This window comes from Grammomys surdaster, unplaced genomic scaffold (assembly GCF_004785775.1).
Source record: "Grammomys surdaster isolate TR1022 unplaced genomic scaffold, NIH_TR_1.0 126153, whole genome shotgun sequence".
Classification (NCBI taxonomy): Eukaryota; Metazoa; Chordata; class Mammalia; order Rodentia; family Muridae; genus Grammomys; species Grammomys surdaster.
The window spans coordinates 9,031,419-9,057,800 of NW_021620961.1; the positions used below are offsets into that span (position 1 = coordinate 9,031,419).

Consider the following 26,382-nt stretch of genomic DNA (forward strand, 5'->3'; position numbering starts at 1 on the left):
GTCTCCAGGGTTAGTTTCTTCTCTCACTGAGGCCAGATCAGGCAGTCTTCTGCTGTATGTGTCTTGGGGGCCTCGTACCAGCTTGTGTAGGCTGCCTGGTTGGTGGCTCAGTGTCTGAGAGATCTAAAATAGCCACTGTATTTTGATTGCATAATGACACATGCATAAAAATCTAGGCAGCTTCATGGGTGTGGATTTTGTTATTGATTTTAGGGCTGTGAAGAACTCAGTTTATAATTAAAATGATCATAAAACACAACTTAACCTGACTCTTTCCATTTCTGGGATTTCTAGTAACATATTTTTTTCTCCTATGCTTTCCACAAGCATATCCTCCTATGCCACTTCTAAAATTCTGAGGTTAAGCAATGAAGACATCTACAATTTGGTTTCCCATTCCTATTTGTGTAGCTGAACATTTGTGAGTTATTACAGAGTCTTTCTCTTAGACATGTTCTCTTACCACATACCAGTGGGAGATGACAGACTCCCTCACCTTTTCCAGCCGGGGGAGGAGCAAGAGTCATTTTTATGGGAAAGCTTGCTGGACGGAGACAATTCTATCACACAAGAACCTTAATGAATTATAGAACTTTTTGGTGAATCCGAGTGTTTTACAGTTTATGATTCCAAATGAGAATATACATTTTTCTGTGTTTGATATGCTGGGCAAGATTTGGTAAGATGTTTATTAATAACTTATCATTAAAATGTCTGTAAATTAATTAATATGGCTTGTATTACCTTATGTCATCATAGTATGAAAAACTTGCTATGATTATGATATTTATACCAGACAATATTGCTATTATAAATGTATGTGTGTGCTCATATATGGCTGTATGTGCGTGTTTGCTAAATAGGAACTTTATGATGTATTTATTTGTCAGAAGATTAACAGCTAGAAAACAAATATGCAAACAGAGAATAAGTAGAAACATTCAAGAAAAAAGTATTTAAGGAATAAGGAATTAGTTCAGTGTCTGAAAATTATGACTCACTATATAACTTGCTTCCATTTCACTTGTCTGAAAAGTCTGACATTTGAAGAAAATTATTGAGTAGGTAACTTATCAGTTGCAAAGCAAGACAATTATCAATGCAGGAGGTCTTCTCTTTTTCTTGTTTCACGTAATAAAATTCCCAAAGTGTCTAATGGTAGTTAGCTAGAACTGCAGTTCTTCCGCTGCTTAATAATGGTAATAAAGCTTACTAATGTTAGTAATGTGACTTTCTGCTTTATGGGTGAATTTTTTGTTCTAGCGTGAAGGAGAATGAGTTGTTGGCTATGATTGAGCAAACCATTCTAACTTATGTAAATAAAAGCAGTAGCAGATTCACAAGTCAAGATGAATAGCTCTCTGGTGGAATTTTGTGAATGGTTATTTTTTATGTCTTATATGTCTTTTATAAATCTGTGTATATGCACTTGAAAAACCACAGTATACCAAGTAGAAATTAATATTTTTGCTTTTAATATTTTTGTTTTTATTTTCACTTGGCTATTTGAAATATTCCTAGGTTTTGGAGGTGTTTGAGCTTCATATTTAAATAGATAATCTAGGCAATAGTGCATAGTTTATATTGTATATTTTACTCATTGAGATTCTTTTTTAGGTTTGTGATACATGGTATTAGCATCTTGACTGAAAAGCTAGAGGATCGTGAATTCAACGCTACCAGACTTACGTCTATTCTGATATGATAGTCCATAGTTATTTTGATAGCATAGTTTACACACTTCTGGTCCAGGCTTTCAGAGATTTTGGTTATGATTTTGACTAGGGTTATCAAATTTTGTACGTTTTCAACAGGAAAAATGGAGTTATAATTGGTACATATATTTTATTTCTGTTGAAAGTTTAGCTCGTTTCTGATGATGACTACAACAAGACAGCAAAATTAAAATAAAATTAGTAAAATGTTTAAAAAGTATTTATAGAATACAAAGCAAGCAGAAAGGTAGCTAAACAGACTGTATAAAGTTATTTATTTACATGCTTATTCAAATTATATGCATATATATTCTATTGCATTTGCTAGTTGCTAAAGTTTCAGTTTTGTTATTGCTGTTATTCTTGAGGCAAGAAGAGGAAAATATTTCTTTAAAAGGCTAGATAATCAGTAGTTGAAAATTTGTGAATCAATGTTGTGTGTTTTTAGTTCTGCTATCTGGCAGTGAATGCAGTTTTAGATTCAGTGAAAACAGAGCGTTGTGGGTCTGTTAACAAAGCTTTATTCGGGAATACTATTAGATTAATTTTAATTTTCAAATATCACAAAGTATTGACATTTCTATTTTTTCACTCATTTAGAAATATGAAAGTTATTCTTTGGCTACTGATCATATTTGGCTTTCATGAAATGGTTTGTCAATTCCTATGTTTTTCTTCTCTGATAGACATACTTAAGACAGGTTAATTCACCTCTCCTTTTTACATCTCGGAGGTGAGAAAATTGAAATGTAGAGAATTAGAGTCATTTTTTTTCTAAAATTGTAAACCTTGTCCTAAGCTATACAGTTCAGATAGAAATTTGTTTAAAATGAAAAAAAAATTCTCTTACAGATTATTTAAAAGTAGAGGTTGAGGTACTATCAGAGGAAGATGACTTGGTAATTTCTAGGATGTGTGTGCATTGTTCAGGTGTCTTCCTTGGCTGCTATGAGCATCCTGCATGTTTTAGCTTCTACATCTCTGAATGGCACAACGCAGATGATCTGTTCTCAGCAGCTGTCAAATGTAAGAATGAGTTTGAAGTAAAAGATTCTACTACTGGTAGATAGAGACCATTTCTGTCTTCTCCTTCAATTCAGTGTTGAGAGAAATATCTGCTAAGTGAAATGCACAAGCAAAATTTGTCTTGAAGAGGATAACAATGGAGTCATAGTTGCATAAAGCATAGAGGGATAATGGACCAGGGTTAAGGGGATCTTCCAAAAGATACAAGAGCACAGTAAAACAGGAAGAATGAACTCTGTTATCTATTGCATATTATGTCAATATTACCTAACAAAATGTACTGTGTACGACCAGATAAAACAAAAGACAGGCTAGCTTCTCATCACCAATGGATACCATAAGTGGTAAATGAGAATCCTCATACATGGTTTCCCCTTTGATCTTTACACAACATAGATGTATTGGATTGTCATACCCCATTATTTCTTTTAATGTATCATAGGTGTTCATTCTCATGGGTTTGACTTTGTTATGTGTAACACAAAAATAAGAAGAAGTCCTATTATTATTTTAAGAAGTCCTCACTATCTTCACTCTGACATGACATTCATTTGTCTTTTGTACAAATTTCTTCTCCTCATAGTTCTAAAACCATAATGTAGAATTGAACTATACATAAATGAATTGTAGTAGAGTTAATTCTATATTTGGACCAAAGTATATGTTAGAGTTTAATCAAATCTTCTCTATTCTTATGTAGAATACTTTTGTCTCTCAGTATTTATTTTATGTGAGTATATATTTTTAATCTCCTCTCTTTTCCTCCAATCTATAATTCTTTCTCTATGTCTTTTTTCTCCTATTCAGCCTTCTTCTATATTTAAAAGACCCAATAGACTTTAGTCTCGAACACCCCTTTAAACTAGATTAAACTAATTTATGATCTCCTGTCACTTAATCCAAGTACTTGATAAGTTATTACCCCATGTGTTCCTTTTAACTTGAGCTCGTGAAAGAATAAACCTCCTTAGCCTGTTACTCACACTCCTGAAATATCTGATTGTGTCACAAGTTCTGCATGAGGTCTCTTCCTAGGCATAGGCCAATTAAGCCCTAAAGAACTTTCATGGTTGTCTAGTCAAATGAACAGAACACCAAATGTAACAACAAAAGCCACCTCCCCCATGAAATTCAAACCCAAAATCCCCAAAATTAATTAGTAGAGAAAAAAACTTCCAAGAGAAAATAATGGAGAACTGGAAAATATAAATGTAATTTATCAATATATTAATTGAAATATTGATTTATTTGCTTCTGGCTTTTTAAAAATTATAGTTCATAATTTCCATTGCTTATATAAGGCAAACCAATTATTTCTTATGTCAGTTATCCAAAATGCACTTAATTTTTCAGTTTCTATCCTCATATTTTTAAACTAGAACTAAATGTCACACACTTTAAAAAATAATGACTCATACTCACGATTGTTAAAAACAATTCATACTGTGGCAGATAACTTTATCCTTTCTTACTTTTACTAGAATAATTACCACTAGGGTTTCATCATTTTAATAAGCATACTTCTATTTTCATATGTGAGAGAGTATTAATTAAAATTATGTTCTCTTGGTCTTGTTTTATGATATTTTTGTGAGCAGATTATCTAAAAAGTTCGATTTTAGGTTTTTGGCTGAGTAATGAATGATCTACATTTTATGTAGTTACTGTGTGTGCATGTCAGTTTATATTTGATATTAGGATTAGCTATTTGAGTTTTAAGATGACTGGGAGCTAATATAGTGGTATATACCTGTAATTCCAGCATTTAGGAGGTTGAATAACCATTAAGACTAGGATTTCCTGACCATCCTGGGGAAATAACTGAGACTCATGTCTAAAATAAATAAATAAATATACATAAATACATACAGCTTTATTTTTGTATCCTTTACAAATTCTTAGATGATTACTATCCTGTATCCTTTGAAAATTTACTTAATCAGTGTATATGTATATGCAGCAAAATGTACAGATTTAACTGAACACATTGACACATGTTGAAAATTACATGTACCATATTTTAAAAGATACCCAAAATAATATCAATTAGGATGTAAAAGATTTCCTATACCCCAATTGTCTTATACAATTTGCAATTAATTTATTTCCTTCTTCTGATTCCATGTAACCCAGGCCTATTATCTGATATTCTAGATTAAATATCCCTTTTCTAGAATTTCATGTAAATGATTGTTTTCCATTTTTCTAAATTTTTCTATATCTTCTACTTGAAATATGTTTACAATTGACCAAGTTTGTCTATGCAGAAATAGACAATGAGAACTCAACTGTTCATGTGTTTCCTGATTGGCATAAAGGTTCCTTCAAGAGTAAGACATTTATGGAAAGCACACTTTATGAACTTGTACGTGCTTCTCTGAGGATATATTCTTAGTTGTCAATGGTTAACATCTAGATATAAACTGTTATGGTTTAATAAGGAATATATTTTCACTATAAGAATTTATTAACCTGTTTCCAAAGCACCATATCATTTTTCCAATTTCTTCCACAGTAGCTTTATGTCCTCAATATGCTAGACTTACAGATTGTAATACTTTCCCTTCCCATTAATACTTTTAATATGTGTATAATGGCATATTGGTTTGATATCAATTAACGTATTTTAGATGGCCAATGATATTGGATGTCATTTCTTGGTATTCTGGGTCATTATACCAGACTTCTACTAAATGTCTTTAATTTTTTGCAGTTTGTACAGTCTTTATGTGCTCAGACATTCATGCATGATTTTTAAATATGTTTTTTTCTGGTGCACATACTGCTGTGCATTAATATTCTTGCTAATATTGTTTAAGAAACACTCCTATTATATTAGATAAAGCAAAAAATCATTTTTTTCTTTGATTATATGTTTGTAGCTATCCCACAGAGCCTGGTGATCTCATCAGTGTGTATAGAAGTGAAGAATATGCCTTCCACTATCCAGGAATTATTCAGTAGGGAATAGTATGATCCTCTAACCCTTGTTGGGCCCAGTCTAGTACAGGCTCAGTGCAGGCTGAATCATCTATGGATATACCATGATTATATTGAATATGAGATGCACAAAAGACAATATTCACAGTTCTTATCCCTGTCTTCTGGTTTTAATTTTTTTCCACCTGCTTTCCCTTCATATTTCTTGAACAGTAAGGAGATAACATAAATGCCCTGCTTAGGACCAAGCATCACTTTTCTAAGTACTGTGAACAACCATGCATCCCTGTATTTGTCACTACTTATTGTAAAGAGAAGACTTTTTTTGATTGAGGTTAGAAGTATTATTAGCCTGTGAATTTTGTGAAGTCATTGTTATTAATAGCTGAGTAATACTCCATTGTGTAAATGTACCACATTTTCTGTGTCCATTCCTCTATTGAGGGACATGTGGGTTGTTTCCAGCCTCTGGCTACTATAAATAAGGCTGCTATGAACATAGTGGAATGAGTATCCTTATTATATGTTGGAGCATATTCTGGGTATATGCCCAGGAGTGGTATAGCTGTGTCCTCAGGTAGTACTATGTCCAATTTTCTGAGGAACCGCCAGACTGATTTCCAGAGTGGTTGTACCAGCTTATAATCCCACCAACAATTTACGAGTGTTCCTCTTTCTCCATATCTTTGCCAGCATCTGCTGTCATCTGCATTTTTTATCTTAGCCATTCTGACTGGTGTGAGGTGGAACCTCAGGGTTCTTTTGATTTGCATTTCCCTAATGACTAAGGATGTTTCCTTGGTTGAGAATTCTCTGTTTAGCTCTGTTCCTCATTTTTTACTAGGGTTATTTGTTTTTCTGGAGTCTAACTTCTTGAGTTCTTTGTATATATTGGATGTAGGATTGGTAGAATTGGTAAAGATATTTTCCCAATCTGTTGGTTGCTGTTTTGTCCTATTGACAGTGTCCTTTGCCTTACAGAAGCTTTGCAATTTTATGAGGTCCCATTTGTAAATTCTTGATGTTAGAGAAGAAGCCATGGTGTTCTGTTCAGGAAATTTTCTCCTGTGGCCCTGTGTTCGAGGCTATTCCCCAGTTTCTCTTCTACTATCATCCTGTGTGAGGTAACCCAGTCACAAAAGAACACACATAGTATTCACTTACTGATGAGTGAATATTAGCTCAAAAGTTCAAAATACCCAAGATATAATTCACAGAACATATGAAGCTCAAGAGGGAATACCAAAGTGTGGATGCTTCAGTGCTTCTTAGAAGGAGGAACAAGATACTCACAGGAGGAAATATGGAGATAAAGTGTGGAGCAGAGACTGAAGGAAAGGCCATCCAGAGACTGCCCCACATGGAAATCCATCCCATATATGGTCGCCACACCTGGACACTATTGTGGATGCTGGGAAGTACTTGCTGACAGGAACCTGATATGGCTGTCTCTTGAGAGACAGTTAGAGCCTGAAAAAAATGAGTTGGCTTGCAGTCAATTATTGGACTGAGTGCTGGGTCCCCGATGGAGGAGTTGTAGAAGGGACTGAAGGAGCTGAGGAGATTTGCAGTTCCATGGGGGAAGCAACAATGTCAAATGGCCAGACCCCCCATTCTCTGGAGTTCCTGGAAACTGAACCACCAACCAGAATACACATAGAGGGACCCATGGCTCCGGCTGCATATGAGGCAGAGGATGGCCTGGTTGGATATAAGTGGGAAGAGTGGCCCTTTGGCCTGAGGGTATTCGATGCCCCAGAGTAGTGGAAAGCCAGATGGGAAGGAGGGAATGGGTGGTAGAGAGACAGGAGGAGAAGGACTGGATAGGGGGTTCCAGAGGAAAGACCTGGAAAGGGGATAACATTTGAAATGTAAATAAAGAAAATACCCAATAAAAGAACAAAAAGAAGAAGTATCATTACATTTTAGATATAAATGCACGTATTTAGAAGGCAGCTTGTCAATTTAGCCAAACAGTGGTAGTAAGCCTCCTCTTGGGCCTAAGGTCTTCTCCCTCATGGAGTTTTGGATGGGTTTATATTACCAGGCATGAGTTTCTTCATCTGGACTGGACTCCAAATTCATTCAGAGAGAGCAGGTATTTACCTCCATAACAGCTGTGCCACTATTGCACAAAGTGAGTACATTTTTCCTGGTGGATTGGTATTGGTGTTCCTAGGGTTCACAGTGGAGTAAAGAATGTTGATGCCTTTCCTTCCCAAGCAGATGCATAGCATTGCCTGGCACCATGAAAGGGAACAGGTAGTGAGAAAATTTCCACAGAACTAGCTTTATTTCTCTGTATCTTCCACCCACAGGCTATGTTGTCTTTTACAACAGCATCTTACCAAGTAGGTCTGTTGGACAACCAAGACAATATCAGCACCCTGTGTTATTCTGGGATTCTTTGGGGCCTCCTTAGACAATAGTTTACAAGGAACTATGACATATTTAGCTTTGGGAGTTGGAGAACCACATTACCTAGCCTTATATGATAACACTTTTCTTCCTCTAACCCATGCCCTCAGTGATTAAAAGTATTTGTATTCTTGAAGATAAGAATGAAAATTTTATAATACCTTCAGTTGAAGATGTGTCTAATTTTATATATTCCTCATATACATTCTTTTTATTAGTAAGAGTTGATGTGCAACAGTATACAGATGAATTTTGCGGTTAATTTTCTGTGTTATTTAGCTTTTTAACATCTTAAGTTAAATCGGTATCTGTTTCCACAACCACTTCAAATGAATTTCTACGAATCATGTCTCTATGAATCTAACATTTTTACTTAAGAATATCATCAGGCTTCATTATGAAAGCAAGAGGACCTGAGTTTGAATCCCCCGTACTCATGAAAAAAGATGGGCATATCTGTGAGTGTCAATAACACCAGCAATAAGGGCCAGAGACAAGTGGGCCTTTTAGGGTTCCCTAGACCATCAATTTAGTTAAAATCTAGCTTTTGTGTCAGTGAGGTATCCTGTCTCAAGGAAGTCAAGTTGAGAGTGATAGAAGCAGATATCTGCTGTTTCTATATGGTCTTCTCGTGGGTGCATACACACATAGGAGTATGCACCTAGAGATTGATGGGTATCACACTTGTGCATGTGCACAAATACACACATCACCATAGGAATAAGTGTAACATAAACATTTGTGAGTAGTATTTTTTAAGAATGCTTAATTGGCTACGCCCTCTGGCCTTCTGGTATCTCATTATTATGTAAATCTCTTGAGACTGAGGCCTGTAGTCACACCCTCTACCTGGCTGGGTGACACAAACCTCTTAGGGAGGGGCTGTATTGCCCTACGTGACCGAAAATTGTGGGTCAACAGAGGCGTGTCAGGAGCCTGGGGCTTGGGGGGTGTGGCGAACACCTGCTGTTGTCCCACTAGGGTCCAGGGTTCCAGGCCTGTGCCCAACCAGGAACCAAGCTATCCTTTCACGGCCCGACGTATCAATAGTTATCATGATGGCTAAAGATATTCATTTGAGAAAGCATCCGATAAATTAGATGCCACTCTCATAATTGTTGACAGTAAACAATTTCAAGAGCATGTATATTATGAAAGTTTGGACAGAAGTGTGCCCTAAAAGATGAATCACATATCTTACTGACAATGTGTTTCAGTCACTGATAATTCTATATCCTTGAGTTGTCTTGATATTCTCAGAATTCCTGTAACATCTCAAAAGAACTCAAAGCACGATCAAGGGGGACTATGTGAAGTACATGCCCAGTGAAGAAGGGATTGATGATAGTGAAGAATGCCACATGACTGTAAAGGAGCAAACAGTAAATTGGACTGTAGTCCCTTGATGGCGTTTAGGGGATTTTAAGATAAACATCTTAGGTAAAAGTGATAATACATCAGTTCATTTCTGTGAAAAATGTGGAATGACTTAAAATTGATGGGGAAAAGAATTCCATGTAAGCATCTTCCTTTCACCACGACTGAGCTATTTTATATGAAAAGGAAGAGAGAGAGAGGGGGGGAGGGGGAGGGGGAAGGTGAGTGATTCTGTGCAGTGAGATGAGTAGTATTCACAAGGTTGTCTGTGTGTAGTATTGTTCAAGAGTACAAGAACATATCTGTCTCAGACTTACATGGCCACATTAATCACCACTAAGTGAGATTGGAAAACCCATTGCCTGTGATTGGCTTGGGAACATTCACTATCCCATTGTCACATCACCTAGTAAAATCCAGGATCATCCAGGATACAAAAAGACTATTAGTCTTCATGTATTTCTGTTGAAGGTCTCACTCTCTACACTTTAATCTCTTTGATGAATTGTTTCAAAAGGTGAAAAACTGAAGTTACCAGTACTCTGTTTGTAGTCAGAATATTCTGTCTTCACCATTTTAGGGTATTTAGATTTTTCATCAAAAATCAATGGAGTTTCTAAAAATCCCGGTGAGTCTGATTGAATGATTGTTCTCTACATTGTGGTGAGTTTGTTGAGTTTACAAGCAATGCCATCCAACGATGTCCTTAGCTGATGAAGCAGCCCTCTTCTCTTCATTCAACAAGTGAAAACCCCCCCACCAAAAAGCAACAAGTTTTAATATTCATCGTTTGTCTCCACATTATCTCTCCTCTTCATAATCCTAATTCTGCCTTCTTCCATGTATTCCTGCAAGGAGAGATTTCATAACTTATATGATTTTATAATTCTAATGTTTATTATGCAGTTGTATATTTTCCTTAATTGGAGTTTTAATTGTCCTGTTTTTGATCTGATTCTGTTTTTTTTTATAACTTCTAAAATTTGCCTCAATAGCTTCTTTCTCTTTCTTTTAAAATGACATTGTTTTCTTCTATTCCGAATGACAACACCATAGAAAATCAGCAATTCATGCTACGACTCGTAGTAAATAGGACATGTTTCTGATGACTATTTGGATGTAGGTGTTTATTCCTTACTGTCTTCTTTTGCTCTGATACTTACTACACATACAGGATCAAAACTCTTTTAGTTACATACCCATTGTTAACCTGGGAATATTGTGCAGATGTTACAGCTGCATAGCTAGTTTCTTTCTTCTAAGTAAGTGCAGCAATAATGCATCCATACTTTCAAAGTTAGAATTATCATAAGTATTGTATGCTAAGTACAATGTTAAAATAATATTTGTTAGTCCTTGTCTTTTATTTCCCTGTGATCAATTTTTAGATTTTAAATCACTGAGATATTTACTAATGTTTTTATAAATATTTGACAAGTACTGAAAATTTTATTTCCTAAATACTATTGCTAAATTAATGCTCTAGAAGTAGCACAAAGCAGTGCGCTTATAAAAATATTTATGCTCATGTTTAATCAATAATTTACAATTCTGGAAAACTACAAACATCTAAATATAGAGGGGCCATGATTTTACTGCCTACAATGACCACTGGCTATTGAATATTTTTAATTATTCCACTTTCTGGCCTTCATTCTTCTAGGACAGGTATATGAATAGATGACTAAATAGGCAGATGATAGATGATAACATATAGATAAAGGTATTTTATACTTTATGCCATTATACAAAAACTTGTCATTAATATCCTCAGTACTAAGATCATTGCTTATTTTAATTCAAATGTAAAATAAGTTTAATAATTTTGTCTAATATATACACACTGCACACATACATATAAAACTTCCAAACAGTATTTTATTGCTGGCCTGGTTCTGCTTTTGCCCTCGGGGTATCCAGGCACCATTGCATACCTGCTCAGAATGGAAGAAATGAAGCTTACCTGTGGGGCAGGATGATTGGTTCCCAGGATCTTGGCTCAGAGTGGCCAGAAAAAGCCTTCTCAGAGAGATTTTCAATGAAATAGCTTTCTTTGACTGGGGGTGAAAAGGGCTATATAAACCTTGGGGAGTCGGTAGGGTGTTTGTACTTTATTGGTACACAGGTGATGGGAATGTTTCATTTACATGTAAAGGAATTTCAGGTGCTTGCTGGACATGGCCTTGTAGGCAGGTAGAAGGGATATTAAACCTGTAATTTGAGCACAAGGCTACTTAACTATCTCAAGGCCAGCAGAGGTGGGGGTCATAGAGACGATTTGCAACTGAGCTTGCAGACCCAGAGCAAGTAGGGCACCCTTCTATGTCCTGCCATCTTAGGACGAGATTTTCAGGATTTGGATACATCTCAAACTCACTCTTGCTCTGGTCTTGCGCCCCCAGTCATGCGAATTTCAGGCCCCACATTTTACCATTCTATCCTCTCAGCACATATCTATTTTGTATATCTACACTACCAATCTTATTGGAATGATTTCTTGTCTCTTTCCCTGTCTTCTTTTCCTCTCCTCCTATTATTTGTCTTCTCATGATCTTGCTAATTTGTCGAGGCTAACCTTGAACGGGAGTAATTTCTGCCTCACACTTTTCAAGTGCTTGCATTGAATGCCATAGAAGGAATTTTATACTACAGTAAGTTTACGAGCAAACTGGTACTGTATTATTTTTGTTTGTTTTAATATGGTTAATGGTGAGATAATTTGTTTTATGTATGTAAGTACACTTCTGTAAAGCTTTTGTGAAAATTCACAGTGTATCTAACTTTCCTGTGATCCTTCCAACTTGATTAGTAATAACAATAATTTATGCCAGAGGCATTTTATTTTATTTTAAAAGAATATTTGTAACTTTTAATCTATCACATTTGTTCATATTTGTCATTATTATTTTTTATTACTTCTAGTTCAGGAAGTCTTTTTGCCTGATCCACAGACAGCTTTAACATTAAGTTGCTCAGTCAATCATGTTAATGTGCAAATGAAACAGAATTCTTCTATTCAGTTGTATAACCTTATACCAACAAAACTGCAGTATTATCCTAATATTCAGATTGACATTTTTATCTTTACAGAGAATAATAGAACATGTCTTGAATTCTCAAAGTTAAATGCAATGAATTCATTGAAAGATTTATTTTATCCCAAAGTAAAGATAGAACTGCTGATGTACTCAAGGAACAATGTCAATTGTGCAGAACCTCTCTTCGAGTCCAATAACTCACTTAATACCCATTTCAACTCCTCGAAGAAAACTGTCTGGATTATTCATGGGTACAGGCCGCTTGGTTCGACCCCAGTGTGGCTGCGTAAGTTTACTACGACCTTTTTGAAAGAGGAAGATGTGAATCTCATTGTCGTAGACTGGAACCAGGGCGCTTCAACTTTCATTTACAGTAGAGCAGTTAGAAATACCAGAAGAGTTGCAGAGAGTTTGAGAGGGACCATTGAACATCTTTTGGTAAGTTGAAAAAGTCTAAGGTAGACACATGATATGTAAAATATGCTTTGTTATGTGATACCATGAAATTAATACTTTTTCCATAATCATTTGGAACTTTAACTTAGACATAGTAATTTTAAGCCATATTTTGTCTACTCTAAATAATAATTCCATATTTCATTTTCATGTATTTTTAAATATGAGAAACCTTTTATTTTAAACCATTAAAAAATTTAAAGCTCTTTCAAACTCTGAATTCAGACTGAATTAGTGATCTTATTTGGGGAGTGGACATTACTGTAATGTTTATATATATATATATATATATATATATGTTATCGTTTCTGAGAGAGATCTGGCTAATATGTGTGTCGTTGGTAAATATGAGAGGAAAAGAGCCTAGGAAGTAGTTTATTCTGACATCTCTGAATATAGATTTCAGTTTCCATCAGGTCTGCTCAGGTTTGGCATGGATATATTAAATTCAAGGCTTCTTATAGGTCTTTTATTTTTAAATAGTTATTGTTTACTAGGCCAACCTTTATGGCATAGTAAACATTTTATAGTCGCTCATATCTTTTCTGAGAATTGGTGGTAACAGTAAGTATTTCAGAGAAAGACAGGTCACATTCTATTTCTTGGGGCATTCTTGGTTTTAAACTCTGAAGTTTAGTTGAAATGAACTTCCAAACTTATGCTAAGTTGAACAGGCATAACATCAAAGCATCCACACTAGGATTCAGACTAGAAGGAGATCAAAGCTCAAGCCTGTCGCCTGTCATCAACTTCACTGTGAACAGCCACTTCACATCTCTGCCAAATTTCTTTGTTTATATACTAAAAATAATAAAATTTATTGTATATTGCATGAATATTAAATTGATGTAGAAACATATAGAACTATATATGCAAATGTGTATCTACTCAATCAACACATGACATATACTAACAAGTGAATAAAATAATGTTTTAATTTTTTTTAAATCTCCAACTTTAAAAACATTGTAACCCAAGACAGAAGTTGAGAAAGCAGGCACTTCATACTGTGAAAAGTGTGAGTTAAATAGAGAATTTTAGGAATAAATCATAGCATTTTGCTTGCAAAGGATTTACAGGAGGTGGGAGAAAAGTAGCCATAGCTTTGTGGTTTGGAGAGCTACTCCTTCCTTTTTTGAAACATTACTTTGAGGAATTTGAAGAACATAATTTTTTTTTCTGGGACAGTCCCTGTCTTGCTCTGCAATAGTGGTGAAAAATGATCATCATTTTATGAGCTTCAAACGTCACTGTGTAATCTGGATCATCACTAATAGCTCCCTTGGGAGTCTGCTGAAAACATACACTAAGAGAGCTCTCAAAACTGTCTAACTGAGGTCAACCAGATGTCCATATCTTGTCTTTCATTTGGTTTTGCTGTACTACCTAACCTGTGGTCTCAGAACCTACCTTAGATCCATATACTTCATCTTAGCATTTCAAAATTAAAAGTGACTTTTATACTTTTACCAGTTCTGCTAGGGGGTTTGATATACTCTGAAGGGAAGAAAGAAGAAGGTTAGCATATATTTTGTAATCAAACAGCTCCAGGTTTGTGTCTTAGTCCATTTGAGCCACTGGGTAACAATCACTTTAAACTGACCTTATATACAAACAAATTCCTGTCTCACAGTTCTACAAGGACATGGTGGAGTCTGGGTGTGGTGAGGACCAGTTCCTGGTTCATAGTTTCACAGCATTCTCATATCATGGAAGATTCAAATGAGCTTCTTTAGGTTTCCTCTGTCAGGACCTTAGCCCCATTCTTGAATGCCCCAACTTTGTGATGTCATCCATTACTTTCTTTATGCCCTACTCCCTGTAGAGGCCATACCATTAAGGCTTAGAGTTACAGCATATTAATTTTCAGAGGCACAAAATGTAGACCTCAGTGACTTAGAATACATCTTTTTCATATGTAGCTTTATATATGTCTTTGGCTTCTGTTTTCTTCGTAAAATGGATATTTAATGGCGTGTTTTTAGTTAATACTTAATTTTAGCATAGGCTTATTTTTAAATAATAGGATGGATCTGAATAACTCACATGGCAAACATGAATATTAAATATAGAGCATAAAGCACATGTTAAGGAACTTGGCACAAAATAAGCACCCAATCATGCTCGTTATTACTATTTGGTCATTATATGTCTCAGTAATTAAATATTATTTTTGCATATCTCATTATATATTATGGGTGACTAAAACTTTAAATTTTTATTAAATTTAAATTTACTTTAAAATTTCAAGAAAGTTTAATGGTATCACTGGAAATGAATAGAGAAAGATCAGCTACTTTTTGGTGTAAGCTGAACAAATCTGTGTCGTTCACAGTTGTAAGTCCACTTCCTTATGTTTCAGAAATATAAGAAGCCAAAATCAATAATGGATTTCAGAATGTCAGTATACTAGGCATTATGCCTGATTATCCAAAATTAAAGTTATTGCATTATATTTTTCATTTATAGATCCATGGGGCATCACTTGACAATTTTCATTTCATAGGCATGAGCTTAGGGGCTCATATTAGTGGCTTTGTAGGAAAGATATTTCACGGTCAACTTGGAAGAATTACAGGTAAAACAATCTTTTTCTTTTCTAAAATTATCTTTTTGATACATTTCCCATTAGAGTTTACTCTATTTAAGATGTAACAGGCACAGATACAAACTATATTAAAATACAGCTTTGTAATTGTAGATTGTGAATACTTTCTTAGTGATTATGATGATCATGAAAAGCAAGTACTGAGTTTTGTAGCTTTATCTAACTACCAAAGATTACATGGCAAAATCTATTCTATTCAGTTCAAATAGCATTTATTCATTAGCTAAAAATTTTATCTCTATAGTTCATATTCATAAGCACTATGGTATTTTCATTGTTTTAAGCATTCATTTGAGTACTAGACAAATCTGGAGTTGCTATTCTAAAGCATTCTTATTCTCAAGTTCACTCAGATTTACAAGGTAATCTTAATTATAGCTAAAGGCAGCAACCCCATGTTGCTCACATAAATTTTCATCATTTATGTGATACATCATGTCTATGTTAGGTTTATTAAGCAATTATTCATATCTATATAAATAGAATTATTATGGTAATTCCAATGACTTGTCAGGGATAAGATTGTCATAATAAAGTTCCATAAAAGAGGGACAGGAGAGGTGAAATCACTTATATAGGTGCATATACTTGCTTATCTATTGTTTTACTGCCATAGGTTTCTTACCTCAGAAAACTTTAGAGAAAGAGTTAGGTGGGCCACTCAGTCAAACAAGCTAAATAAAATAGGGACAATAGAAGGATTTAAGGTGAACAATAGATAAAATATCTTATTTATATAAAACTTAAATCAATAAGTTAAAGGACAACATTCTGGAGTCATTTTTTTCCCTTCTGCCATATGGGTCTGGGAAAATGGTCTCTTCCTCAATGAACTGAATTTTATTCCCACCCCCTTGCTATGCTTCAGAAAGTCACAATCTTGGGATTTTATTTTAGAATTCATTCTACAGAATAACATTCATATTTCATGGGATTTGAAACATTTTTCCTTAAGGATATGTAAGAAATTCTTGGAAGGTATGAATGTTAAGAAAATAGAAATTTTGTTACATGACCACTATTGATAACTGAGGAGCATTTTTTACCTATAGACAAATATCAGATGAGGCTGGTAAGGCAAAGAATTGAAGGTCCAGAAGACATTTATTAAGGCTTTTCCTCCACCACAAGAGGTCATAGTTCCCATTATAAATACACAGTTACACAGCTTACTCTGTCTACTCCTTAGATAAATTTGCTAAAATATCATCAATATTTTGTTGAAACATCTTTCCTGTGATTGAAGGGTGCTGGTAAATATTCACATAATGAAAGTACTTGCTATGTGTCAAATTTAATTTAACTTCGGATATGTTGGGACAGGTTTAAACTAACATTGCAAGTGCTTAGGTTTATAATTGAAAATCAGACAAGCGTAAAGTAGAGCAAGCTAGTAAAATACGACTCAATTGACAGTTTATGTTTTGCACTTCAGGTCTTGACCCAGCTGGTCCAAAATTTTCTGGAAAGCCATCGAATAGCAGATTAGATTACACAGATGCAAAGTTTGTGGATGTCATCCACTCAGATTCCAGAGGTAAAATTATAAGTATCTGTGAGATTTGTATTTAAAAGCAAAATGTGAAATGTAGATCCCAAAGGAAGAGCCTGTAAGATGAAGAAGAGTTGTGGATAAAATATTTGGGGTTTAATTCTTCATTCTGACTTTATAATACTTCTTTGCCATGTTCAATGCTGCTATTTAGGTTTCTTTCTTTTTTTATTTCTTTTTTCTTCTTCTTTTTTAATTGGATATTTTCTTTATTTACATTTCAAATGTTAACCCCTTTTGTCGTTCCTCCCCCCATAAGCCCCCTATTCCATCCCCCAACCTCCTGCTTCTATGAGGGTGTTCAATTCCTTTACCTGTTTGTGTTTTCCTGTAATTTTTTAAGGGACTTTGTGTTTCCTTCTTAAGGGCTTCTACCTGTTTACCTATGTTTTCCTATATATCATTAATGGCGTTATTTATGCCCTTCTTGAAGTCCTCTATCATCATCATGAGAAGTGATTTTAAATCCAAATCTTGCTTTTCTGGTGTGATAGGGTATCCAGGACTTGCTATGGTGAGAGAACTGGGTTCTGACGATGTCAACTAACCTTGGTTTCTGTTGCTTATGTTCTTTTGCTTGCCTCTCACCATCTGGTTATCTCTTGTGCTACCTGCCCTCAGTGTCTCTGATTGGAGCCTGTACCTCCTCTGATCCTGGTTGTGTCAGAACTCCTCAGAGTCCAACGATCTCTGCGATCCTGAGATCCTGGGTGTGTCAGAGCTCCTGGGAGTCAAGCTGCTTCTGGGATCCTGAAATCCTGGGTGTGTCAGAGCTCCTGGGAGTCAAACTGCTTCTGGGATCCTGAAATCCTGGTGTGACCAAGCTCCTGAGATCCTGTGGTCCTGAGCGTGTTAGGGCACCTGTGATCCTATGATCCTCTGTTAGAGCACCTGGGAGCTTCCTCTTGGTGTTGTGGGACTGGTTGCAGAGCTAGCATCTGAGGTCTGCTCAGGGCACCAGCTCAGACCAGAAGGAACCCATGCCACTGGCTGGCCTGGGGTTCTTGTGTCCCTGGATCCCGTGTGTCCCATTATAGATGCACAAGAATAGAAAAACGCATATGAAAACTTATATAGCCATAAAGAAAGATAAAATCCCAACATTTTCAGGAAAATGGGTAAAACTTGGAATCACTATGCTAAGCAAGATGACCCAAATGCAGACAAGTATCCCCTCTTTTATTGTTTTCATAATCTAGACTTAAAATAATGTTTGCATGGTGCTGCTAGGAGGGCTTTGTGGTTCAGATCACACACTGCCCTTGGCAGAGATACAGAGTTTGATTCTCATCACTGATACCAGGTGACTCACAACTGCCCATAACTCAAGATCCAAGGAGTATCAAATAGTTCTGGCCTGTACAGACACCCACACCCATATACAAATCATTAAAAACAATAAAAAATCTATAAAATTATGTTTATATATATATGTACAGACATGTACATATGGCAGACTTGCCTCAAGAATCATTTATGAATTCACAATAAATATCTGCTGTTTTATCTTGGTGGCTGAGTAGCCCTGTTGATTTTATCCTTACTCATTGGCAGGTGGGAGATCTGTCTCTACTGGTGCTTCTTGCATTTTAGCTATCATGTTGAACTGAAACATGCAGAGGTTTCAGAGATTGCTCCAAACAGCTGACTTTCTTCCAGGGCAATGGCTATCAACCTTCCTAATGCTGGGACTCTTTAATACAGTTTCTCATGTTGCAGTGACCCATAGTCAAAAAATTATTTTCATTACTATTTCATAACTGCAATTTTGCTACTGTTATGAATTGTAATGTAAATATCTATGTTTTCTGATGGTCTTAGGTGACCCTTGTGTAAAGATCATTTGGCCCTCATAGGGATGGTGACACATAGGCTGAGAACCACTATTCTAGGGTCTTATTTAAAATTGTGGCATTGTTTGCTTACATTCAACTGAGTAGATTATAATGCTAAATGAGGGATTCCCCATTGCTTCATTGATGGCACACTTGTTTCTATGGAGTCTTAGACTTGTAATGAAATGATTTAAATTGTCTTTCATCTTTTTACATTGAAACTTCTTTCATCTGCTCCTCATGCTATGTATACCCAGCATCTTATGACTCTTTATGATATTGTGACATATTACTGGGTTCTGTTGTATGCTCTACCTAAATCAAGTTGCTGAATCTTGATTCATACCTAGACACTAATATTAATCCCAAGAATTCAGTAACATGAATTTCCTTTATCTTCAGCTAAAGTATTTCAATCTTACCTGACAATGAGATTTCACATGTAAGTATAGTCCCAAGTATTCTGAGATTGATATACCTTTCATTTTTTTAATATATATAATTTATTTATTTATTTTTTCAAATTGTAATTTATACTCATTAACACAGGGGTTATAAACACAAAAAGGCAGGATGTGGGGAAGGGGATGGCACTGGAGCATGGGTGTTCAGGGGGAATACAGATATCTTTCAGAACAGGGTATCGGTTGGGTGAGGGTTCAGGGGATAGGTCACTATGACTCTGCCTATGATTCACTTGTCCTTATCTAAGTTGGTATTGTCTGTCAAGGCTACCTATTTACAAGGTCTATAACTACTCAGGCTGGTAAATTTCCACAAAAGCTGCCTGTTTACATTAGCTTATAGCCATCTGTTTCAATGTTTTTCCACTGAGACCCAAGACTTGGTGTTAGTATACACGTATGACAGGCCTATTGCTGATTTTAGGCCTATGGCTGATTTTAGGCCTTCAGTGTGTAAGCAGGGCTGCCCCTGACATCTCCTTCCTTCTCTAAGAATAGAAGGGCTGTGGCAATTCTAAACTTGCCAAGGCGGGGATAGAGGCCTGACCTCCAGTATTTGATGGGGACCTTGTAATGGCTCCAGTCCCCCTGTTGTTGTCCAGTGAGGCATGAGGGCCATATCCATCCTGATGTCTTTTTCCTGAAGAGGGGATACTTTTGACATCAACCCCTATGCAGTCAGGCTTGTCCCTCAGGGAACCCAGAGAGATATTTTTAACTTTTATTGATATTCCCTTGCAATGCTTAGCCTTGCAGCCTAAGCAAGAATTCAGGTCGCCTGTCAGAGGGGGGTTCTGGGTGGTCCCTCTCTGCTTGGTCTAGGGGCAGAAGTCCCCTCTTTTAGGTTGGGTGGAGATGGGTTTTGGGAACACCCTGGATAAAGTAACAACCTCATCTTGAGTCTCGTGGTCCACCATAGCTAACTTATGATAATGTATCTGAATAGGTTTTGCTACCAAATTATTTATCTGTTGTTTCACAGAGTTAGTCAGCCTATTTAAGGCCCAGGGGCCAGAAGAAATAAGCAAAAAGAACCCAAATAATGGTCCCAAGATGAGAGGAGGTAGGGTTGACAACCATTGAGAAGTTGAAAACCAATTCTTTTACCAGTACTCATCTTTCTCTTTCTCTCTCTGACTTTTCTCAGGGTCTTCTCTGACTTTTTTCATGCTCTCTTTAACCATTTCTGTCTTGTCTATGTAAAGGAAATATTCCTCTTTAAGGACAGTACACAGTCAAGTGCTGTATACAGCCTTTTCTATTATAATGGAGTAAATCAAGTCCAATAAGGATCTTTGCGATTTTTGGAGGTATCTTCAGACAGCAAAACAAGGGATTTCTCCATATTAGTGATGTCAGTCTCTAGCTGTTTGATGTTCTTGTCATTGGCCCTTCGAACGTCTGAGTAGTTTCGAGGCCAGCATCTGGATTAGAACTTTTTTTTTTTTGGTTTTGTTTTTTCAAGACAGGGTTTCTCTGTGTAGCCCTGGCTGTCGTGGTACTCCCTCTGTAGACCAGGCTAGCCTCGAACTCTCAAACTCAGTAATCCGCCTGCCTCTGCTTCCCAAGTGCTGGGATTAAAGGCGTGGGCCACCACTGCCAGGCAGGATTACAAATTCTAACAGCAGACATCATGGGTGATTCATTTTTACCTGGAAAGAAAAAAGAAGGGAATTCTCAGGGAGATTTCTCTTCCCTGGATGTAAATTGTTATTCATTTTATTTATGGTTGGGCCTGGCTTTGTGGGGGTATCTATTTATTTCATTAATCTTTTTGGTAGCCAATTAGCTGTGCCTTCTGTGGTATCAAACAGGCATATCAATCCTCAGCCCCATAAGGGAACTGGGTCTGGGCCATTCCCTTTAAGGATAAGAGGGTCCTTCCCCTTTTCTGTGGCATAGTTTTTATTGATCTCGGTGATGCCAGAGGCAGTCAGCAGCAGATTTGTCGTGAGCTTTCAGTTTTAGAGCGTTAAAAGTGAACAAGGCATGATGAAGAGTATTTCAGCGGGACTCCTTTTGGGGGGGTACCATTCCCCCTCTTTTGTTTTTAAAGCCAATTTTTCAGGGTTCTTGTAAAATCAGGACAGAAGCACCAACAGTCGCTCCTTCCACACTAAGAGAGTCATGCGGAGATTATTTAAAGAAATATAAATCTATATTAATAATCTTTTTTGTCAAAGGACTGTTATGGCACAGCCGACAACTAATCAGACTATATAATATATCGATTAGTAATAGCTTCTACTTTTTGTGAGATTACTTCAATTTTGTCAACTAATTGTTGAGAGGAATTAGGATTTACATCTCTCTTGAGAATATTAAACAGAGACTTAAATTCTTTTGTGGAGAGCTTAAAATAATATCTTAGCCAGTTAGCATCTCCTAGAAACTTTTGAAAATAATATGAATTAAGTAAACTCTCTTTTTTTTCAGACCCTTTATCTGTTTTTTTTTTACTAGATATTTTACATATTTACCTTTCAATGTTATCTCTTCTCCCATTTCCCCCAAAATCCCTTATCCCATACCCGCTCCTCCTATTTTTTGAGGGTGTGCTCCAAACAACCTCCCAGTCCCATCTCCCTGCTCTTGGATTCCCCACACTAGGGAATCCAAACTTTCGGGGACCATGGCCTTCCACTTTCACTGATGTCTGACAATGCTACCCTCAGTTACCTATATAGGTGGAGACATGAGTCCCTTCCTTTGTGCTCTCAGGCTGGAGGTTTAGACTTTGGGAGCTCTGGTTGAAACTTTTGATACTCCTAGAAAGGACCAAAGCACTCACACTTTGGTCTTCCTTCTTCTTGAGTTTCATGTGATCTATGCGTTATGTCTTAGGTATTGTGAGCTTTTGGACTAATATCCACTTATCAGTGAGTGCATACCATGTATGTTCTTTTGAGACTGGGTCACCTCACTCAGGATGATATTTTCCAGCTCCATCCATTTGCCTGAGAATTTCATGAACTCATTGTTTTTAATAGCTGAGTAGTACTCCATTGTATAAATGTACCACATTTTCTGCATCCATTCTTCTGTTGAAGGACATCTGGGTTCTTTCCAACTTCTGGCTATTATAAATAAGGCTGCTATGAACATAGTAGAGCATGTGTTCCTGTTGCATGTTGAAACATCTTTTGGGTATATGCCCAGGAGTGGTATAGCTGGGTCCTCAGGTAACACTATGTTCAGTTTTCTGAGATAACGCCAGACTGCTTTCCATAGTGGTTGTACCAGTTTACAATCCCACCAACAGTGGAGGAGTGTTCCTCTTTCTCCACATCTTCGCCAACATCTGCTGTCACCTGTGTTTTTGATCTTAGCTATTCCTACTGGTGTGAGGTGGAATCTCAGGGTTGTTTTCATTTGCATTTCCCTGATGACTAGGGATGCTGAACTCTTCTTTAGGTGCTTCTCAATCATTCGTGCTTCCTCAGTTAAGAATTCTTTGTTCAGCTCTGTGCACCATTTTTTAATAGGGTTCTTTGATTGTCTAGAGTCTAATTTCTTCAGTTCTTTGTATACTTTGGATATTAGCCCTTTATCACATATAGGGTTGGAGAAGATCTTTTCCCAATCTGTTGGTTGCCACTTTGTCCTATTGACTGTGTCCTTTGCTTTACAGAAGCTTTGTAGTTTTATGAGGTCCCATTTGTCAATTCTTGTTCTTAGAGCACAGGCCATTGGTGTTCTGTTCAGGAGCTTTTCTCCAGCGCCTATGTGTTCGAGGCTTTTCCCCAGTTTCTCTTCCATTAGTTTCAGTGTAGCTGGTATTATGTGGAGCTCTTTGATCCACTTGGAGTTGAGTTTTTCTACAAGGAGATAAGAATGGATCAATTTGCAGTCTTCTACATGCTGACCTCAAGTTGGACCAGCACCATTTGTTGAAAATGCTGTCTTTTTTTCCAATGGATGGTTTTAGCTCCTTTGTCAAAGATCAAATGATCACAGGTATGAGGGTTCATTTCTGAGTCTTCTATTCTATTCCATTGATCCTCCTGCCTGTCTCTGTTCTAACACCATGCAGTTTTTATCACTATTGTTTTGTAGTACAGCTTGAAATCAGGGATGGTGATTCCTCCAGAAGTTCTTTTATTGCTGAGAGTAGTTTTTGCTATCCTGGGTTTTTTGTTATTCCAAATGAATTTTAAGACTGCTCTTTCTCTCTCTGTGAAGAATTGAGTAGGAATTTTGATGGGGATTGCATTAAATCTGTAGATTGCTTTTGGCAAGATAGCCATTTTTACTATATTAATCCTTCCAATCCATGAACATGGGAGATCTTTCGATCTTCTGAGGTCTGTTTCGATTTCTTTCTTCAGGGGCTTGAAGTTCTTGTCATACAGGTCTTTTACTTGCTTGGTTAGATTCACACCAAGGTATTTTGTATTATCTGTGACTATTGTGAAGGGTGTCATTTCCATAATTTCTTTCTCAGCCAGTTTATCTTTTGAGTAGAGGAAGGCTACTGATTTGCTTGAGTTAATTTTATATCCAGCCACTTTGCTAAAGTTGTTTATCAGGTTTAGGAGTTCTCTGGTGGAAGCTTTGGGATCACTTAAGTATACAATCATATCATCTGCAAATAGTGAGATTTTGACTACTTCCTTTTCAATTTGTATCCCTTTGACCTCCTTGTGTTGCCTAATTGCTCTGGCTAGGACTTCCAGTACTATATTGAATAGGTAGGGGAAGAGTGGGCAGCCTTACCTAGTCCCTGATTTTAGTGGGATTGCTTCAAGTTTACATTTAGTTTGATATTGGCTACTGGTTTGCTGTATATTGCTTTTACTATGTTTAGGTATGGACCTTGAATTCCTTATCTTCCAAGACTTTTACCATGAAGGGGTGTTGAATTTTGTCAAATGCTTTCTCAGCATCTAGTGATATGATCATGTGGTTTTTTTCTTTGAGTTTGTTTATATAGTGGATCACGTTGATGGATTTCCGTATATTAAACCAACCCTGCATTCCTGGGATAAAGCCTACTTGATCATGATGGGTAATTGTTTTGATGTGTTCTTGGCTTCGATTAACTAGAATTTTATTGAGTATTTTTGCATCAATGTTCATAAGGGAGATTGGTCTGAAGTTCTCTTTCTTTGTTGGGTCTTTGTGTGGTTTAGGTATGAGCGTAATTGTGGCTTCAGAGAACGCATTGGATAGTGTTCCTTCTGTTTCTATTCTGTGGAATACTTTGAAGAGAATTGGTATTAGGTCTTCCTTAAAGGTCTGATAGAATTCTGCACTAAAACTGTCTGGTCCCGGACTTTTTTTAGTGGGGAGACTTTTAATGACTGCTTCTATTTCTTTTTGGGTTATGGGGCTGTTTAGGTGGTTTATCTGCTCCTGATTTAACATTGGTAACTTGTATTTGTCTAGAAAATTGTCCATTTCATCCAGATTTTCCAGTTTTGTTGAGTATAGGCTTTTGTAGTAGGATCTGATGATTTTTTGAATTTCCTCAGTTTCTATTGTTATGTCATCCTTTTCAGTTCTGATTTTATTAATTTGGATACTGTCTCTCTGTCCTCTGATTAGTCTGGCTAACCGTTTATCTATCTTGTTGTTTTCTCAAAGAACCAGCTCCTTGTTTTATTAATTCTTTGTGTAGTTCTTTTTGTTTCTATTTGGTTGACTTCAGCCCTGAGTTTGATTATTTCCTGCCTTCTACTCCTCTTGGGTGTATTAGCTTGTTTTTGTTCTAGGGCTTGCAGGTGCATTGTCAAGCTGCTAGTGTAAGCTCCCTCCAGTTTCTTTTTGTATGCACTTAGAGCTATGAATTTTCCTCTTAGCACTGCTTTCATTGCATCCCATAGGTTTTGGTACGATGTGTCATCATTTTCATTAAATTCTAAAAAGTCTTTAATTTCTTTCTTTATTTCTTCCCTGACCAGATTATCAACGAGTAGGGTGTTGTTCAGTTTCCATGTGAATGTGGGCTTTCCATTGTCTTTGTCATTTTTGAAGACCAGCCTTAGACCATGGTGATCTGATAGGATGCAAGGGATTATTTCAATTTTTTTGAATCTGTTGAGGCCTGTTTTGTGCCTAATTATTTGGTCTAATTTGGAGAAGGTACCATGAGGTGCTGAGAAAAAGTATATTTTTTTGCTTTAGGATGGAAAGTTCTATGGATATCTGTTAGGTTCATTTGGTTCATAACTTCTGGTAGCTTCACTGTATCTCTATTTAGTTTCTGTTTCCATGATCTATCCATTGCTGAGAGTAGGGTGTCGAAGTCTCCCACTATTATTGTGTGAGGTGCAATGTGTGCTTTGAGCTTTAGTAAGATTTCTTTTATGAAGGTGGGTGCTCTTACATTTGGCGCTTAGATATTCAGAATTGAGAGTTCATGTTGGATGACTTTTCCATTGACACGTATGAAATGACCTTCCTTATCCTTTTTGATAGCTTTAAGTTGAAAGTCGACTTTATTCGATATTAGAATGGCTACCCCAGCTTGTTTCTTAGGGCCATTTGCTTGAAAAATTGTTTTCCAACCTTTTACTCTAAGGTAGTGTCTGTCTTGTGGCGGAGGTGGGTGTCCTGTATGCAGCAAAAAGCTGGATCCTGTTTGTGTATCCAGTCCGTTAGCCTATGCCTTTTTTGGGGGGGGAAATTGAGTCCATTGATGTTAAGAGATACTAAGGAGAAGGTGTTGTTGCTTCCTGTCATTTTTGCTTTAGTGGAGGCATTGTTTGTGTGGTTGTCTTCTTTTGGGTTTGTTGGAAGAGGATTATTTTTTTTGCTCTTTCTAGGGTGTAGTTGCCCTCTTTGTATTGGAGCTTTCCTGCTATTATCCTTTCTAGAGCTGGGTTTGTGGAAAAATACTGTATAAATTTGGTTTTGTCGTGGAAGATCTTGCTTTCTCCATCTATGGTAATTGAGAGTTTTGCTGGATATAGTAACCTGGGCTGGCATTTATGTTCTCTTAGGGTCTGTAT

General features: G+C 36.6%; 1 protein-coding gene across 1 annotated transcript in view; it reads left to right on the plus strand.

The window, feature by feature from the left end:
- Positions 1–524: 524 nt before the first annotated feature.
- Positions 525–26,382, plus strand: part of Lipi (lipase I) — a 56,287-nt gene continuing 30,429 nt past the window's right edge. Inside the window, exons 1-5 of the mRNA XM_028757235.1 lie at positions 525–679; positions 10,057–10,104; positions 12,567–12,952; positions 15,440–15,548; positions 17,014–17,115. Coding sequence (XP_028613068.1) covers positions 634–679; positions 10,057–10,104; positions 12,567–12,952; positions 15,440–15,548; positions 17,014–17,115 — 691 coding nt within the window. The 5' untranslated portion in view covers positions 525–633. The remainder of the gene's footprint in view (positions 680–10,056; positions 10,105–12,566; positions 12,953–15,439; positions 15,549–17,013; positions 17,116–26,382) is intronic.